Source organism: Euphorbia lathyris, chromosome 8 (assembly GCF_963576675.1).
Source record: "Euphorbia lathyris chromosome 8, ddEupLath1.1, whole genome shotgun sequence".
Taxonomy (NCBI): Eukaryota; Viridiplantae; Streptophyta; class Magnoliopsida; order Malpighiales; family Euphorbiaceae; genus Euphorbia; species Euphorbia lathyris.
In genome coordinates, this window is record NC_088917.1 from 26,918,873 (window position 1) to 26,935,898 (window position 17,026).

Below are 17,026 nucleotides of genomic sequence, written 5' to 3' on the forward strand. Positions count from 1 at the left end.
AAAAATGCTAATGAATATTTCATTAAGTAAGAAAATTATAAATGAAAATAGAAAAGAATAAAATTTCACATAGGTAGAAAATATGTTTAATACTGGATCTTTGCAAGAAAACATTATAAAAATCAAAAGAAATCAAAGATGTGACTAGTATAAACAACAGATGAATATTTCCTGTCATTCTAAATTCGTAAAGGAGCAACTATAGTCCTATCTTCATCATCTGAGTCATTCTGAATAGGGATGGCAACGGGTAGTGTACACGTGGATACCCGGCGCTACCCGACCCTAATGGGACTACCCGTACCCTGTATAAAAGGGTATGGGACGGGTATGAGATCAAAACCATTACCCCTTAGGGTAATGGGACGGGTATGGGAATACCCCCTAGGGTACCCGATACCCGTTACCCGTCATAAAAAAAAATTATATTAATAAATATCATTGTTTTTTAGATGTAAGACATGAAATTTAAACCCCAACCATTTATTTTTCAACAATTGAGTGATATCATTAAGCTACTTTATTCTTATTAATTAAGGTTCAATTTATTCAATTTTTAGATTGGTGATTTATTAAATTTATAGTTTGTTAAATTTGTAATATTTCTTTTATTTCTTGATTCTTAACGGGTAAGGGTACCCGCGGGTACCCGCGAATTAAATGGGAAGGGTATGGGATGCAAAAAGTATACCCGTTAGGGTAATGGGACGGGTACGGGTAATTAAAAAATAAAAGGGTAAGGGTTTAGGAATGACATTACCCGCGGGTACCCTACCCGTTGCCATCCCTAATTCTGAACCATCAGATATGAGTCTTTTTTTGCAATCTACGAATAAGATAATTATCCTGCTCTTGCTAAATAAAAAAATATTACAAAAACGAAGATTATAAAGAACAGATGCAGTTCAAACGGATTACGAAATTTGGTAAAATATATGAGATCCAACTAAAATTAACTTAACGAAAGAAAGAAAATAAAAGAAAAAAACTAGAAAAAAATAGAAACGGTGGGAGTAGTAAGAAGGATGACAAACTTCCTTCTTCCTTCAACTATATAACAATAACCCGAAAAAGAAGGAACTCCAAAATAGTAAGAAGACGGAGAACAACAAGTTGAGAGGGGAAATTAAACAACCACTGATCTACAAGATGCTTTCAAGATTTTCTGAACTTTTCGTGGATAGCAAGAGAAGGAGGTGATGTATTACTTTGATGAATTTGGTGAAGAAGAAAGAGGTGAATTTGGTGAAGAAGAAGAAAGGGGAAGGGGGGCGCTGTCGCTGTATCTATACTATCTTATCAATTATCGATGAAAAAAAAGTAGATTTTGTGTTGAGTTAGTGTTAAAATAAAGAAAATTAATTAATATCTAACAGCTATCAATAATAATAAAATACAAATACAGTAAATATCAACAACTAAACAAAAAACATATAATTAAAGAACACAGTAATTTTCACCTGGTCATTGACTAACCAAATGAATTTGGTCAATCACCATTAGATTTAAGCTTATTAAAATTATGTGGTGGAGATCAAAATTATTGCAAAGTTTAGATTCACAACTGCTAGATTTAATGGTTACTGAACAAATTCATTGTCTAATTTTACATAAACTTACAACATTATTCTCTTCCATTTCTTCTAGGATGAAATTAAGAAAATACAAACTTATTATATCATGAACCAATCCCTAAATTTTTAGTTCAAAAGGTCAATTTAGGGTTAAGATTAAACAAGGAATTAAGGATGACTCTTTTTAGCTACATTTATACTTTAAGTAAATTTTATAGTCTTTTCCTGATAAGGAAGGAAGTTATATATCAAAGTACAATGACTCCTCCACCTTAATTATAATATAAAAATAATATTTTTTATTTATTTATTTAGGATCTATTTGATTGCAAGTATCTTTATTTAAACAGTTAGTGTACTGGTTATCCCATTCTCTAGTTCAAGCATATGACTCTTAATCTGACTGTTTTAATGGGTGGCTACTCTCCCCTCCTATAACATTGTTATATCTATATGTGCTAACAAGCCAATGTAGTTTGGAAACTATTCAAGTTTGGTTTGGTCAAATCTCGGTTCGAGCTCAAATTTAGATCTAGCTCGGGATCCACTCGAGACATTTAATAAACTTCCATAGGACTGACTCAAAAGCTTGAGAATAGGCTTGGTGATTTTTTAATTACTTTATATATTTTTATTGATTTTTAATTCAAAATAAAATAATTATTGACATGGATAAAAAAACAAAATTAGTGAATAGTCCCGACTCTAACTCTTAACCACGAACCTATATGTTGGGAGACTAAATTTAGCTTTGTGGTCAATGTGAGAGTTAAATGTATGTAGTTTGGGACAATTTTCTAAAGTCAACGAGTTGGGAAAAAAAAATTTAGTCTCCGTCACCCTAAGACTCAGTTGTTTTGGTGGGTTGGAGGTTAAAACATAAAAAGTGTTTTATCTAAAAGTAGTATACATATTTAATGTTTTATAAATGCAACATTAATTTTATAAACATTATACAACTTTTGTTTTATTTTTTCGGAAGGACTTTTATCTTTTTATTTCTTAAATTTTTCATAAATTAAATTGCTTGAGTCTCAAGTAGAAATTTGATTTTGAATTTTTTTTATTCAAAAGGTTTAAGAAAATAAAGAGTGTATAGTGTTCAAACCCAATTTTGATTAAGTTTTGGTTATAATAAAAATAACATTATAGGAACAAGATCACTCTATAGATTAAAATTCAGAATTAAAGATTTGCCTTATGAACTAACAATTTTTATTAGTGTAAAATAGTATTAAGGCAATTAGGATGCCTCTATCTCATTAAAAAAATTAGAAGCAATATATTTCACCAAATAAAGGCTCAGATAGAACTAAAGCCCAAACGAGCCAGAAGAGACAACGGTGTTGTCTTCCCATACTTACCATTCTGGTTCTGTACAGAAAGTGACATCTTTGCAACAACCCATCTCTCTCCATACATGAATATAGAAACTCTCCAGCATAGTCCAAACCCTAGAGAAGAATTGAGGACAAAATTCTCAACAGTCTTCTTATTCAAGCGATTACTTTCCAGAAATGGCAATGCACCAGTCAGACCAGAATCTAGGAGAAGAATTGCGAATAAATCTTTTCAACGGACATCTTCTGAATTCAAAAGGGTAGTTTGAAGAATTGCCTATATAATGCAAGCTCCAACTCAAATTCACATAGAGCAATTAGCACGAACACAACTAAAAATAGATATACAAGAAAAACAGAGCAATTGCAAAACACAAGTGAATTCCATACTTGTGTAATTAATCTATGTGTGTGTGCGTGAGAGAGAGAGAGAGAGAGAGAGTAGTTCATACAAATTTTCTATCTGAAAATACTCTGTAATCTTTCGATTGTATTCGGTAGTTTTGTTACTTCGGTTTTAAGTAGCAAGAGAGAAATAGAGTAAGTGTTGAGTAAAGGATGATACTTCAATCAAACTTAGATATTTCTTTGAATGACTTGTTCTCTACATATGAAAGAGATCAACAGTGGATTAAAGCTCAAGAGAATGTATCTTGAGGACTGGACGTAGGCAAGAAGCTGAACCAGTATAAATTTGCTAATTATTTTTTTCCTTAATATTTCCTTTTACTTTTACTGAACTATATGCTCTAAATTTATATTACGTCTTAATACTCTAAATATATTATTTGTCATTTGGATTACATCAATTCAGAACCTCTGATAGGAGTTATCCTCGGAGAAGAAAATTCTCAGAAGCTGAATGTGTTTCAATAGATTGAATTGCCAATCAGTTCAGTAGTTGAAATTGCTTTTGACTTTGAAGCTATCCTTTATGCTATATTGACTTAGAACGGAAAAGTTTTTAAAGCTTTAAAATTACTCAATAGTTCTATTCAACCCCCTTTAGAAATATTCTATCTTATTAAGGACCAACATATAGAAAGTAATTAACATTGATAATAAAACTATTTAGAAAATAAAAATCAAATTATAAAAAAACCTTCAAATTTTGAACTCATGACTTCTTATAGTAAAGCATACATCTAAATCAACTCGATCATTTTAAAATATTAAAAATAATACTAAAAATACACTCGTATAAAAAATTTAAGGGGACTACCAATGTTGAATCCACTGATGTTCAAGGGTGGAGCAACAACCGGGGGAGGGATAGGGGATCCCTTAGACTTTGGACTAGATCCACCTCTACTCTGAACTAGTCACAACTCACATGTCTCCCTCCTCAACTTCTCTCTATATACTTTATCATTCATAACGTTAGTTGTATCAGCTACCGTTCCTATGCAACCACACCGATAACAAAGTCATCTGTGAACTGTGAGTTTATCTTCTCATACCACCATTAGCATCTAATATTTTCAGAGCCCGACCATTATAGATGATTGTCTTTTTTAATGGTTTAAACTCATGCAAAGTATGTTGTAGTCGTTTCATTTTTGTTTTCTATGCATGTATAATAAATTTGATTAAACCTCGATAAAGTTCGGTAAAAGCTTGACTCGACAAGACTTAGCTCGAGACATTAATAAACTAATAATGAGTCTACCCAAACTCGTTCTTGATTCGGCTTGTTAATGGCTATAATTGCATTATTGGTGTTTTTTTTAAGAAAAAAGCATTATTTATATAATTAATTCCTTCACTTATCATTTTCAATAGCTAAAAAGTAAAAAGCATCATTAGGTCCCTGATTTTTCATTTTTGGTTCATTAAGCTCTTGATCTTTTATTTGAATAGATTAAGCTCCTGATCATTTATTCCTGGTCTCATTAAACCCTTGATGACCAAATTAGAAAGTTGTTAATATCTAATTCATTACAAATACGTTATTAACTTCATTTGTATTTGAAATTATTAAAAAATATACTTTTTAAAGTTTGAATTAAGGTTTGTACAATTTTCCTATAAATACATTACACATAAACTGATTTTAAACAGTTAAAAAATACAAATTTTGAATGCATGTACAATGAATAACAGTTTGTTAACCGAATTTTATATTCACAACTTACTAATTTGATCATCAAGAGCTTAATGAGACCAAAAATAAATGATTAAGAGTTTAATCTATCCAAATAAAAATAAAAAACCAAGAGTTTAATGAACCAAAAAATGAAAGATCGAGAGACCTAATAATATTTTTTTTTGCCTAACTAAAAATATGATATTAATATACTTGTAATTTCTTTTTCAAAATAAAAAAAATTTGTTATTTATTTATTTATTTGGATAGTATGAAAATAGGAGGATGAGTAACATCTCCTCCAATCCCAAAAGAAGAAAAGTGAACCCCACTTCAATTAAATAGTATTACTCACTATTCACTCCCTCACTCACTCTCCTTCAAATATTTGTTATAAAAGCAGTTGTTCATCTCCCCACCTTCTCTGCAACTTAACTAAACCAAAATCAAAACTCAACCTATCCATTTTACTTACTTTCCTTTGCTTTCACTATAAAACTCTTCCCAAAGTTTGTTTCTTTCCTCCCTAAGTTTCTTAAAAGAATCAAAAAAAAGAAACCCCCTTTAACTAAAGAAAATAAAATTCAAATCTTTCTCTCTCTCTCTCTCCTCCCCTTCCTTCCTCCCACTCTCATCCATTATAGTTCATATGGGTGCAAGACAAAACTGAAAAAAAGGGCATTACTTTGTGGAGGATTTTTGAATTTAGTTATGGGTTTAAAATTGTTCTTTCTGTTGTTTCTTTCTTCATGGGTTATTAGTGTTGTGATAGCTTCAGTATCTTATGACCATAAAGCAATTACAATAAATGGGCAGAGAAGGATTCTGATTTCTGGGTCTATTCACTATCCAAGAAGCACTCCTCAGGTATTAAAATCTCCAATGTGGTTCACGGATTTTTTTATTTTTCAATTTTGTCCTTTTCTTCTTTCTGCTACTTGTGAGAGCTGTGTTTTCTGATTTTGGGTTTGTGGTGGATATGTAGATGTGGCCTGATCTTATCCAGAAAGCCAAAGATGGAGGTTTAGATGTTATTCAAACTTATGTTTTCTGGAATGGGCATGAACCTTCTCCTGGAAAAGTATAGAATTTTATTTACTTCTCTAATTCACAATTTACATATCATAATCTGGGATTTGTAACTCATTCTGTTTTTCTTTTCCCCCTTTTCTGCCAAAAAAAAGTACTACTTTGAAGATAGATATGATCTGGTGAAGTTCATCAAACTGGTTCAGCAAGCTGGACTTTATGTTCATCTGAGAATTGGACCTTATGTTTGTGCTGAGTGGAACTTTGGGTAATATTCATATATTTAATCAAAGTAAGTTATGATTAAAGTTCAGGCTTTTAGCTCTGTTTTTGCTCTGTTTCAGGGGGTTTCCTGTTTGGCTAAAATATGTTCCAGGCATTGAATTCAGAACTGACAACGGCCCTTTCAAGGTTGGTGTTTGGAATTTGTCATTGTCTTTATTTTAACTAATTAAAATTTGATAATTTATTATTGTTTTTATTAATGATAATGAAGGCGGCAATGGAAAAGTTCACAGAAAAGATAGTCAGCATGATGAAATCAGAAAAGTTGTTTGAAACTCAAGGAGGCCCAATTATTCTATCTCAGGTACCAAAGGTTTGCCACATCTCTGTTTCTTTAAATGGATAGAGAATAGGGTTTGTAACTGTTTATTTATTCTAGTTGAAATTTACAAGTAATTGGGGAAATTGATGAGTGGAAGTTAGTAAAAGTATCTTCTTTTGTGCTTGTTTGTTTTTGAATTGAACAGATAGAAAATGAATTTGGACCAGTTGAATGGGAAATTGGTGCACCAGGAAAAGCTTATACAAAATGGGCAGCTGATATGGCTGTGGGTCTTGCAACTGGGGTCCCATGGGTTATGTGCAAGCAAGATGATGCCCCTGATCCTATTGTAAGTCATTATTTTAACACCTAGATAGTGTCTGTTGCTCCAAGTTTTATTCTTTGAAATTCACACCTTTAAAACGCGTCTATATGTTCTATTTCCGATGTGTGATTTAGTATTCTTTACCCGGACCTTCTAGCCCAGTGCCATCCTGTCACGACCGGGTTGTTAAAGATGCCTTCTTTACTTTCTTTTTTTCTTGCACAATTTTCAATTGCTTTCTTTCACTTTCACTTTAATTTCATATACCATATTGTTAGTATGTTTGTTTCATTCAAGTTGGGGTCCTTGACCCTCCTTTCTTGGTGGGGTTCATAAATAGTTTCTTGTCTATTTAGGTGGCTCTTAAATGAAAGATTTATGGTTTTTTTATATTTTTTGTGTACCTTTTGCTCCTTGTTTTCTTTCTTTCTCTTCTTTTTTCCCCCAATTTATTCTTTTGAGACCTATCAACCCCTTATATTTGTCTTTTTCTCAATAATGTATTAACTTTTTCATCAACAAAATAATGAGCATGCTTCCTTTTTCATTGATGATACATAATTCTTTAAACTTTATGTGCAGATCAACTCCTGCAATGGATTCTACTGCGAAAACTTCAAACCAAACTCGGTTTCCAAACCCAAAATGTGGACAGAAAACTGGACTGGCTGGTAAGTAAAACCAAGAACAACTACATAGGCTAAATAGGAAGTGTTTTGTGATACTAATTATCTCTTTTGTTCATTGTTTTTATGTTTCCATCAGGTACACAGAATTCGGTGGTTCAGTCCCTTACAGGCCGGCAGAAGACTTGGCATTTTCAGTTGCAAGGTTTATACAAAATGGTGGTTCATTCATGAACTATTATATGGTAATTTTACCTTTCAAAGCTAATCTATGCATCTTGTCACCATCCAGAAAAAAAGGGGTAGTTTGCTAATTTTGTGCTCTTTTGTCCTGCAGTATCATGGAGGAACTAATTTCGGCCGGACTGCTGGTGGTCCCTTTATTGCTACTAGCTATGATTATGATGCCCCAATTGATGAATATGGTATGCTTATGATCATTACTTTTATTCATTAATGCCTCTACCTACTATTAGAAATATCATATACAAAGTGAATTACAACTCAGCTGGAAATAATTGATAATCTTTCGGGCATAAACTCGATTAATTGATTAATATCTTGCCTAATTTGCGATCGAATGGTGATCTGATGAGTATACTTGTTATTTATGTAAGGCCTAACAAGGGATCCAAAATGGGGACACTTGAGAGATTTGCATGAAGCCATCAAGCTATGTGAACCTGCATTAGTCTCTGTAGATCCTACTGTAAAAACACTTGGGAGTCATCAAGAGGTAAGTCGAGTTTCGGGTAGTGCTAATGATAGTATGTGTAAATTATGTAATCTACTTTTTTTATTTTAGTTTTCAAGTTTATGACTTTCTTTCTTTCAGGCTCACGTGTTCCAAGCAAAGTCATCATGTGCAGCATTCCTGGCAAATTATGATACAAAATATTCTGTGAAAGTAAACTTTGGAAACGGGCAATATGACCTTCCACCTTGGTCTATCAGCATACTTCCTGATTGCAAGACCGCAGTTTTTAACACCGCGAGGGTAAGATTAGAAGCAGCCTACGATGAACAAGTTCGGCTTCAATGTAAAAGGATTTAGAAAGATGAGCTTTAATATAACGTTTTCGGGGTTTTCTTTGCAGCTTGGTGCACAAAGCACACAGATGAAAATGACACCAGTTGGCACTGCACTTTCTTGGGAATCATATATTGAAGAAGCTGCCACTGGTTATACAGATGATACAACTACACTTGATGGATTGTGGGAGCAAATAAATATAACACGAGATGCTACGGACTATTTGTGGTACATGACAAAGTAAGTAAACCATTCCTCCTCTCATTGGGGATAAAGTATCAATTTAGCCCTTCGACTCAGGTTAAAACGCCACCAATCATATGCTAAAGAAACCGACTTCAAGGGCGAAATTGACCCATTATCCCCCCCTTAAGTTGCATAGGGAAGTTACAGATTGTTGACAAACTCACTTGAAAATTGTCTTGTTTTTTCAGTGTTAACATAGAATCTGATGAAGGGTTTTTGAAGAATGGAGATAGTCCAGTTCTCACAGTTAATTCAGCAGGCCATTCATTGCATGTTTTCATCAATGGTCAACTAGCAGGTTTACTTTGTCTTAGTCTTAGAAAGTATCAAACTTGGCTTTCTATTTTCTGTTATACTAAGATTTATGAGTTGAATCTTATTTTCAGGTATTGCATATGGATCATTAGAAAATCCCAAGTTATCATTTAGCCAGAATGTGAAGTTGAATGCTGGTGTTAACAAGATTTCTTTGTTGAGTGTTGCTGTTGGTCTCCAGGTTAGTTCTGTAGCTTTTCCACTGTCATTTTTTACAGAAAGTTCTCAATTTTGATTGTTGAACTTGTTTTCTGTTCTGTTTTGGGGTGATATCAGAACGTTGGCGTCCACTTTGAACGATGGAATGCTGGAGTTCTAGGCCCTGTTACATTGAAAGGTTTGAACGATGGAACAAAAGATCTTTCAGGATGGAAATGGTCTTACAAGGTTTATCCCTACTCCATCTGTTTGCTTTTTTTTTTGGAAAAATGCAGTACTTGGTTAAATTAGTCAAGTTTAATATAAGAGTGAGATCGGTTCAGTTCAATTCGGAGATTTGGAAATCTCTAGAATTGTATATAATGAAAGTCAATGGTAAAATTTGGTTCGGTCCTAAATAAAAAGTCAACAGTTCAATCCGTATCTTTTTACTCGGATATTCCATCTTGTTTTAAGAAGTTAGAGCAACTTATTTACAACTTGTCTAAACAGATTGGTCTGCAAGGTGAATCATTAAGCCTTCACACAGTTACTGGGAGTTCATCTGTTGAATGGATGGAAGGATCACTTCTGGCTAAGAAACAACCTTTGACATGGTACAAGGTAAGAGTCATCTCGATCTCTAACTACTTCCTTCTACTATCCTATGTTGTTTCTTTTGATTAAATGTTAAGATTCTTTGCAGACAACTTTTGATGCACCAGAAGGCAATGAACCATTAGCTTTAGACATGAGTAGCATGGGAAAAGGTCAAGTATGGATAAATGGTCAAAGCATAGGGCGTCATATGCCTGCATATACAGCTCGTGGAAGTTGTGGACAGTGTAACTATGCCGGAACTTATGACGATAAAAAGTGCAGAAGCAATTGCGGAGAGCCTTCTCAGAGATGGTAAGAACTTAGCCCCATCGACATCCTTTAAGACCGTTTCTTGTTCAAATCCTTCCACCCTGACACCACCCCTTTAGGACAGAATGGCTAAAGCTGACCACTTTTTTCTAGTTTTTGCTGAGATTTGTTTAAAAATGCTAATGTCAGGTACCATGTTCCGCGATCATGGGTGAAAGCGAGCGGGAATCTATTGGTAGTGTTGGAAGAATGGGGAGGAGATCCAAATGGAATAAGTTTGGTGAAAAGAAGTACAGCAAGTGTTTGTGCTGATATATTTGAAGGACAACCTGCTTTGAAGAACTGGCAATTGATAAGTTTGGGGAAGTTTGATCATCTCCAAGCAAAAGCTCATTTATGGTGTCCTTCTGGCCAAAAGATCTCAAAGATTAAATTTGCTAGCTTCGGTATGCCTCAAGGTACTTGTGGAAGCTTTCGCCAAGGAACTTGCCACGCCCATAAGTCCTACAATGCTTTTGAGAAGGTACTATAATTTTTTTCTATAGATTTGTTGGATAAAAGGATCAAAATGTGACCTTTGAATTGGAATTGCAGAAATGTGTAGGGAAGCAGGCTTGTTCAGTGACAGTGGCTGCTGAAGTATTTGGAGCAGACCCCTGCCCTGATGCCTCTAAAAAGCTATCTGTGGAGGCTGTTTGCTCTTAAATCAAGCCAAATTACATATGATTCATCAGAATTCAAGCATATATATGCATCAAAGTTAAAAAAGTTATGGGCGAAGCCTAATGAAGAATGTGAATAATGCCTGATTATCATGTAAATAATAGATAGCCAATGTTTTATTGGTCAAATACACATCCATACAACTTAGGCTTTGTTTTAGGCCTTAGATATTCATACTTGTAACTTTTTACTGGGATTTCAACTATTTGTATTGCTTATTTTCCTTTGTAAAATTCTAATTTGAAGGGAATATTAATTCAGTTTTTATAGTATTGTTTTCTATTTCTGTACCAATATTCGTTTGGTAGACTTTTTGTAGTTTATATATTTATATGTTTGGTTAGTATTGAAAAATATCTGTTGACAACTATTTTGGTTGAAAAATCACCTAAAATCTACCAACAATGGCCAACAGAAGTGCTTTTAGCTTGTTTTCTCTTTCATCATTGTTGAAAAATATTGCATTCTGCACGAGAACAACAAACGTAAAATGAAGTATAAATTTGGGGTTCGACACCGTGTGATGCTTACTTTTCCTCCCTTGAAATAAGTCAGCCAAGAGTTATGCCTCACAATATCTGCAATAGGCACATATATACGAGTTAGGGACAAGTAGTAAACCAGATAAGGTAAAAGGACAAGCATTCACGTTAATACCACACAGGCAACCCACATCAATCATACATAACAGCAAGCGATAGCAACACAGAAAGGGACACGATATATGAATAATGTCGGTTGATTTTATTAATCTTACAACACCAATATTACACCCTCAGTATCCTATCAGTAGCAGTAGGGGGGAGGTGGGAAGATCCTAGGCCTATCCTAGTGTCAAGCCTCGGGGAGGCTAACCTATAGTGTTTTTTACGCCGAGTCAAGGCCCAGGGGTTACAACGTCTCATTCATCACTGCCCCGGAATGCCTTGACGCACTCACCCATTCTTTCCCCCATTACATAAGTCCACTCTCCCCATTACAAGGCTTGTCAATACAACAATTCCCCCACACAATCTATGGAATTGAAAATCTCTATAATTGTATTTTTTTTTTATTTGAAAAACAACAGGAATTCCCCACAATTAGACATGGAATCGGCACCAGCTCTAGCCAGTAATGGACAACATGATTCGCTGATCGTTTCACAAACAAAATAGAACAATTAACAATATTCTGAATAATAGAACTATATTCACCGATAATAAGACCAAACGGGAAGTTGATCATTTGATTTTTTTGGAGAGCCAATACTAAGCATTGTGAATCTAATTCGACAATCCCTATAACTAAGAACCTTCACTAAGAACCTCCGCCACAAGAGGGTCTAAATTTTCGAGTAGAATACCATTTTTTGCAGCTACAAAATGACCATTGGAGTCACGAATAACGAAACCAAACCCGGTCCTGTCAGGATGGTGAAGATAGCAACATCCAAATTCAGTTTGAGCATATTGGGAGGAGGACCTAGAATTGTATATAATAAATGTCAACTATACAATTTGATTCGGTCTTAAAAAAAGTTAATGGTTCAATCCGATGCTGTATTTTTTTATTTGAATATTCGTCTTTGTTTTAAAAATTTTAACATATTTACTCATAAGAATTTGAAAAATCTCCAGAATTATATATAATATATAAGTCAACTGTTCAATTTGATTCGGTGTTAATCTAACTCCGAGTTAAAAAATCTACAAGGTATACAGTGAGGCCTAGTATAAACCATAATGACAAGCAAGTAAAGCTTATGGTTTACAAAATGAATGTCGTTTTACTGAAATTAATGCTTTCAATTGTCTTCCCAAACGGCAAACCTAACTTCACTGTCACATCTTCTAATGACTAATGAGAACACCATTCATACAAACTTTATATAGTATTTATTTTCTTTTTTGAAAATTTTATTTCTATTTTCAATTTTAACCGCAATAAAAAAAAAATGTTCATATTTTAAAAAGATTTGCTAAAATTATGTAAGGGTCACTTGGTGGCCTTTACAGCCGGTCCCAAGCCCGGACAAAGGAGGAGGGTTGCGGTAGGTTTGTGGCGGCCAGCGTAAAACTTAGCCACATCTTATGACATGAACCATAATATAAATACCGTTGGGGCGTTCCCTACTCAGCGACGCGCTGCACTTCCTAGACCCGGGTGTAGTGATAAATGTGCAAGGGTTGCTAGGTCGTCGCCCCGAAGCGGCGCGCCACCCCAGGACCCGGGGGTGGTGTCAAATATGCAAGGGTTGCGGGTAAATAAGCTAGTCCACGGTAGGGGTAGGGGTAAGGGTAGTAGGTTACGCTTTGGGACATGGAACATAGGTTCTTTGACAGGAAGATTAGCTGAAATTGTAGATGTTATGAAGAGGAGGAGAATAAATATATTATGCCTACAAGAAACCAAGTGGGTTGGAGCCAAGGCTAGAGAGATAGCTCCTTGGGGTTATAAGCTTTGGTACTCAGGAAAGGATAAGGGTAGAAATGGAGTAGGTATTCTTATTGATAGGGAGTATATTGATGAGGTAGTAGCGGTGTCTAGGAAGAGCGATAGAATTATGAGTGTTAAGCTAGTGATAGGGGATGAGGTTGTGAATGTCATTAGTGCATATGCGCCACAAATAGGATTAGATGTGTCTATAAGACAAACTTTTTGGGATGACTTAGAGGAAGTGGTGCAACAGGTTCCTAGGGATGAAAAAATGGTACTAGGGGGTGATCTCAATGGACACGTGGGTTCTAGGCGAGATGGGTTTGAGAGTGTTCATGGAGGGTATGGTTTTGGAGATAAGAATGAAGCAGGAAATGATATTTTGGAATTCGCATCAGCCTATGACTTGAGTATCATGAACACATGGTTTATGAAGAGAACATCCCACTTAGTGACTTATCGGAGTGGCGGTAATGCGAGCCAAATTGACTTCTTCTTAGTAAGGAGTGCTTGGAGAAAGAGTTATATTGATTGTAAGGTGATCCCTGGTGAGAGTACGACAACCCAACATAGAGTAGTGGTGCTAGATTTTCGAAGTAGGAAATGTATAAGAAAACAAACACCTCAAGTAGAGACTAAGATTAAGTGGTGGAAATTGCAAGGGGAGAATCAACAAAAATTTGTGGATGAGATGACCAAAAAAGATATTTGGACTTGCAATATGAATTCAGATATAGATTCAATATGGAATAAGATGGAGCATAGTATAAGGGAAGTAGCGAAGGAAGTTCTAGGGGAATCTAAAGGTAGCATGCCACCGGGTAAGGACACATCTTGGTGGACAGAAGAAGTACGACAAGCAGTAAAGAGTAAGAGAGAATCCTATAAACTATTGGGGAAATGTAGGAGTGACGAGAACTACGAAAAATACAAAGAGGCTAAAAGGGAAGTAAAGAAGGTCATACGAGATGCTAGAGCAAAGGTGAATCGGGATCTGTATACAAGATTGGATACGAAAGAAGGGGAAAGAGACATATATAGAATTGCTCGGATGAGAGATAGGAAGACGCGAGATCTCGGAAAAGTTAAATGTGTGAAGGATGTGGATCAGAAAGTCCTAGTTGGAGATAAGGATATCAAGGAACGATGGAGGTCCTATTTTGATGACTTATTTAATGGAGATCGCCAACAAGATGTTGGAGATATAAGTATCCATCACGATATGATAAATCATGAATGCCTGCGGAGAATTCAAAAGGGTGAAGTCAAAATGGCATTAAGTAAGATGAAGTTGAAGAAAGCAGTAGGACCTGATGGCATCCCTATTGAGATTTGGAGATGTTTGGGAGAAAGAGGAATCGAATGGTTGACGACGTTCTTCAACAAAATTTGGAGAAACAATAAGATGCCATCAGAATGGAGGAAAAGTACCTTAATCTCTTTGTATAAGAACAAAGGCGATGTCCAAGATTGTGCCAACTATCGGGGAATCAAATTAATGAGTCACACTATGAAACTTTGGGAGCGAGTGATTGAACAAAGGCTAAGGAGGACGGTGAAGATCTCGGAAAACCAGTTTGGCTTTATGCCGGGAAGATCAACTATGGAAGCCATCCATCTAATGAGACAATTAATGGAGCACTATCGAAATAAGAAGAAAGACTTGCATATGGTTTTCATTGACTTGGAGAAAGCATATGATAAGGTACCAAGGGAAGTACTTTGGTGGGCCTTGATAAGGAAAGGCATTTCGCGGAAATATATTGACATCATAAAGGACATGTATGAGGGAGTATGCACGAGTGTACGTACTAGTGTTGGGAAAACTGAAGAGTTTCCTATTACGATTGGAGTGCATCAAGGTTCCGCACTAAGCCCATTTCTTTTTGCCATCGTTATGGATGAACTAACAAGTTCACTTCAAGATGGTATACCATGGTGCATGCTGTTTGCAGATGATATTGTGTTGGTTGATGAGACGAAAGAAGGAGTGGAGATGAAGTTGGAACTATGGAGGCAAACTCTAGAATCTAGAGGCTTTAAGTTGAGTCGAAGTAAGACAGAATATTTGGAGTGTAAGTTTAGCGGCCGTAGGAGTAGGGAGGCAGGGACAATCACCCTAGATGGGAGAGTTGTTCAGGCCTCGGATTGCTTCCGGTATTTAGGATCTATTATCCAAACGGATGGAGAAGTAGATGGAGATGTTGCCCATAGGATTAAAGCTGGTTGGTCGAAGTGGAAGAGTGCTACGGGTTTCCTTTGTGATCCCGGCATGCCTAATAGATTGAAGGGAAAATTCTACCGGACGGCAATTAGACCAGCATTGTTATATGGTACGGAGTGTTGGGCAGTGAAACACTGCCACATCCATAAGATGTCGGTGGCGGAGATGCGTATGTTGAGATGGATGTGTGGTCACATGAGAAAGGACCGGGTGCGTAATGAAATAATTAGGACAAAAGTAGGGGTTACATCTATTGAGAATAAAATGAGAGAAAACCGACTAAGGTGGTTTGGCCATGTGAGACGTAGAGCGCTTGATGCGCCGGTTAGGAGAACCGAAGAGTGGCAAAGGGATGTAGTGGTGAGGGGTAGGGGAAGACCTAAGCAAACTTGGAGGAGGGTGATCGAGAGTGATATGAGTTTATTGGGAATTGAGGAAAATATGGTAGTGGATAGGACGGAGTGGAGGGAGCGAATCTGTGTCGCTGACACGACTTGATTTTCACGGTTTTATATGATGGTTCATGTTAGCCGACCCCGAATCATTTCGGGACTAAGGCTTTGTTGTTGTTGTTGTTGTTGCTAAAATTATGTAAGCATATACTCTATTCTTTAAAGCTATTTGCAATTCTATTCTACGGGTTATAACTGATAACTTATAAGCGAGTTGAGTTTTGATTTTGTTCGTGAACTTCTCACGAGATTATTCATGAGCTTTGCTCGCAAGAAGTTCCTTAACTTTATGGCAAAAAGTATAATTAAGTCCTTAAACTTTACTTGTTTTAAAGATAAATCCTTGATCAATTATTTTTCCACATTGACCCCTTATCATTGATTTTGTTATGGATCTGACTCTTATTTAACTTTTTCATCAAGTTTGGGGAAAGATAAGATCGATTTGACGATTCTAATGTTGAAAATCACAAAGTAGGAGAAGAGAAGATCTAGCTTGAAAGAACCTACTAGAAATTGATTTCTGTAATTTCTTTTTACTTTTTACTCTTTTTCTATCATAGTCAATAAACTCTTATTTTATTTGTCCACGTTAATAGGTGGAAATCGCCCTAACAATACGTGTCGTCCAAACTCGATGGAAAAGTTCAATAAGGACCAAACCCATAACAGAATGAATGATCAAGTGCTAAATATGGAAAAATAATTGATTAAGGACTTGATCCTTAGAATAGGTAAAATTTAGGGGCTCAACTATTCTTTTTGCCTAATTTTATTTATGAGGTGAACTACTCGAGAGCCTATTAATGAGCTTTGCTCGCAAGAAGCTCCTTAATTTTATTTATGAACTTTGCTTCCGAAAAACTCATTAATTATCATTTGATATTTCTTTAATACAAAACTACATAATTTTAAAATCTGTAAAACTAAAGTTTACACAATAATACGTTGTTTTACATTTCTCTTTTTACAAAAATATCATTATTAAAAAAGTAATAAAATCAATCTTGCTTAAGAACGTGTTTATGAACATTATAACCGAGTTTGTTCATAAACATATAACCGTACATGTTCGCGAGC

General features: G+C 35.4%; 1 protein-coding gene across 2 annotated transcripts; it reads left to right on the top strand.

Moving 5' to 3' along the window:
- The first annotated feature begins 5,574 nt into the window (after nucleotides 1–5,574).
- On the top strand, nucleotides 5,575–11,124 carry LOC136202454 (beta-galactosidase-like). Of its 2 annotated transcripts, none has more exons than XM_065993085.1 (19): nucleotides 5,575–5,867; nucleotides 5,986–6,081; nucleotides 6,185–6,297; nucleotides 6,374–6,440; nucleotides 6,526–6,627; nucleotides 6,782–6,925; nucleotides 7,484–7,572; nucleotides 7,667–7,772; nucleotides 7,865–7,952; nucleotides 8,145–8,263; nucleotides 8,363–8,524; nucleotides 8,625–8,800; nucleotides 8,995–9,104; nucleotides 9,193–9,302; nucleotides 9,398–9,508; nucleotides 9,773–9,883; nucleotides 9,966–10,171; nucleotides 10,319–10,652; nucleotides 10,724–11,124. In XM_065993085.1, exons 1-19 carry the CDS (start codon nucleotides 5,712–5,714, stop codon nucleotides 10,832–10,834), a joined length of 2,511 nt encoding a protein of 836 aa, XP_065849157.1. In that variant the 5' UTR covers nucleotides 5,575–5,711; the 3' UTR covers nucleotides 10,835–11,124. The 2 variants fall into 2 exon arrangements, with proteins under 2 accessions (XP_065849157.1, XP_065849158.1); XM_065993086.1 differs by having other exon boundaries at nucleotides 6,526–6,618.
- Nucleotides 11,125–17,026: the final 5,902 nt, after the last annotated feature.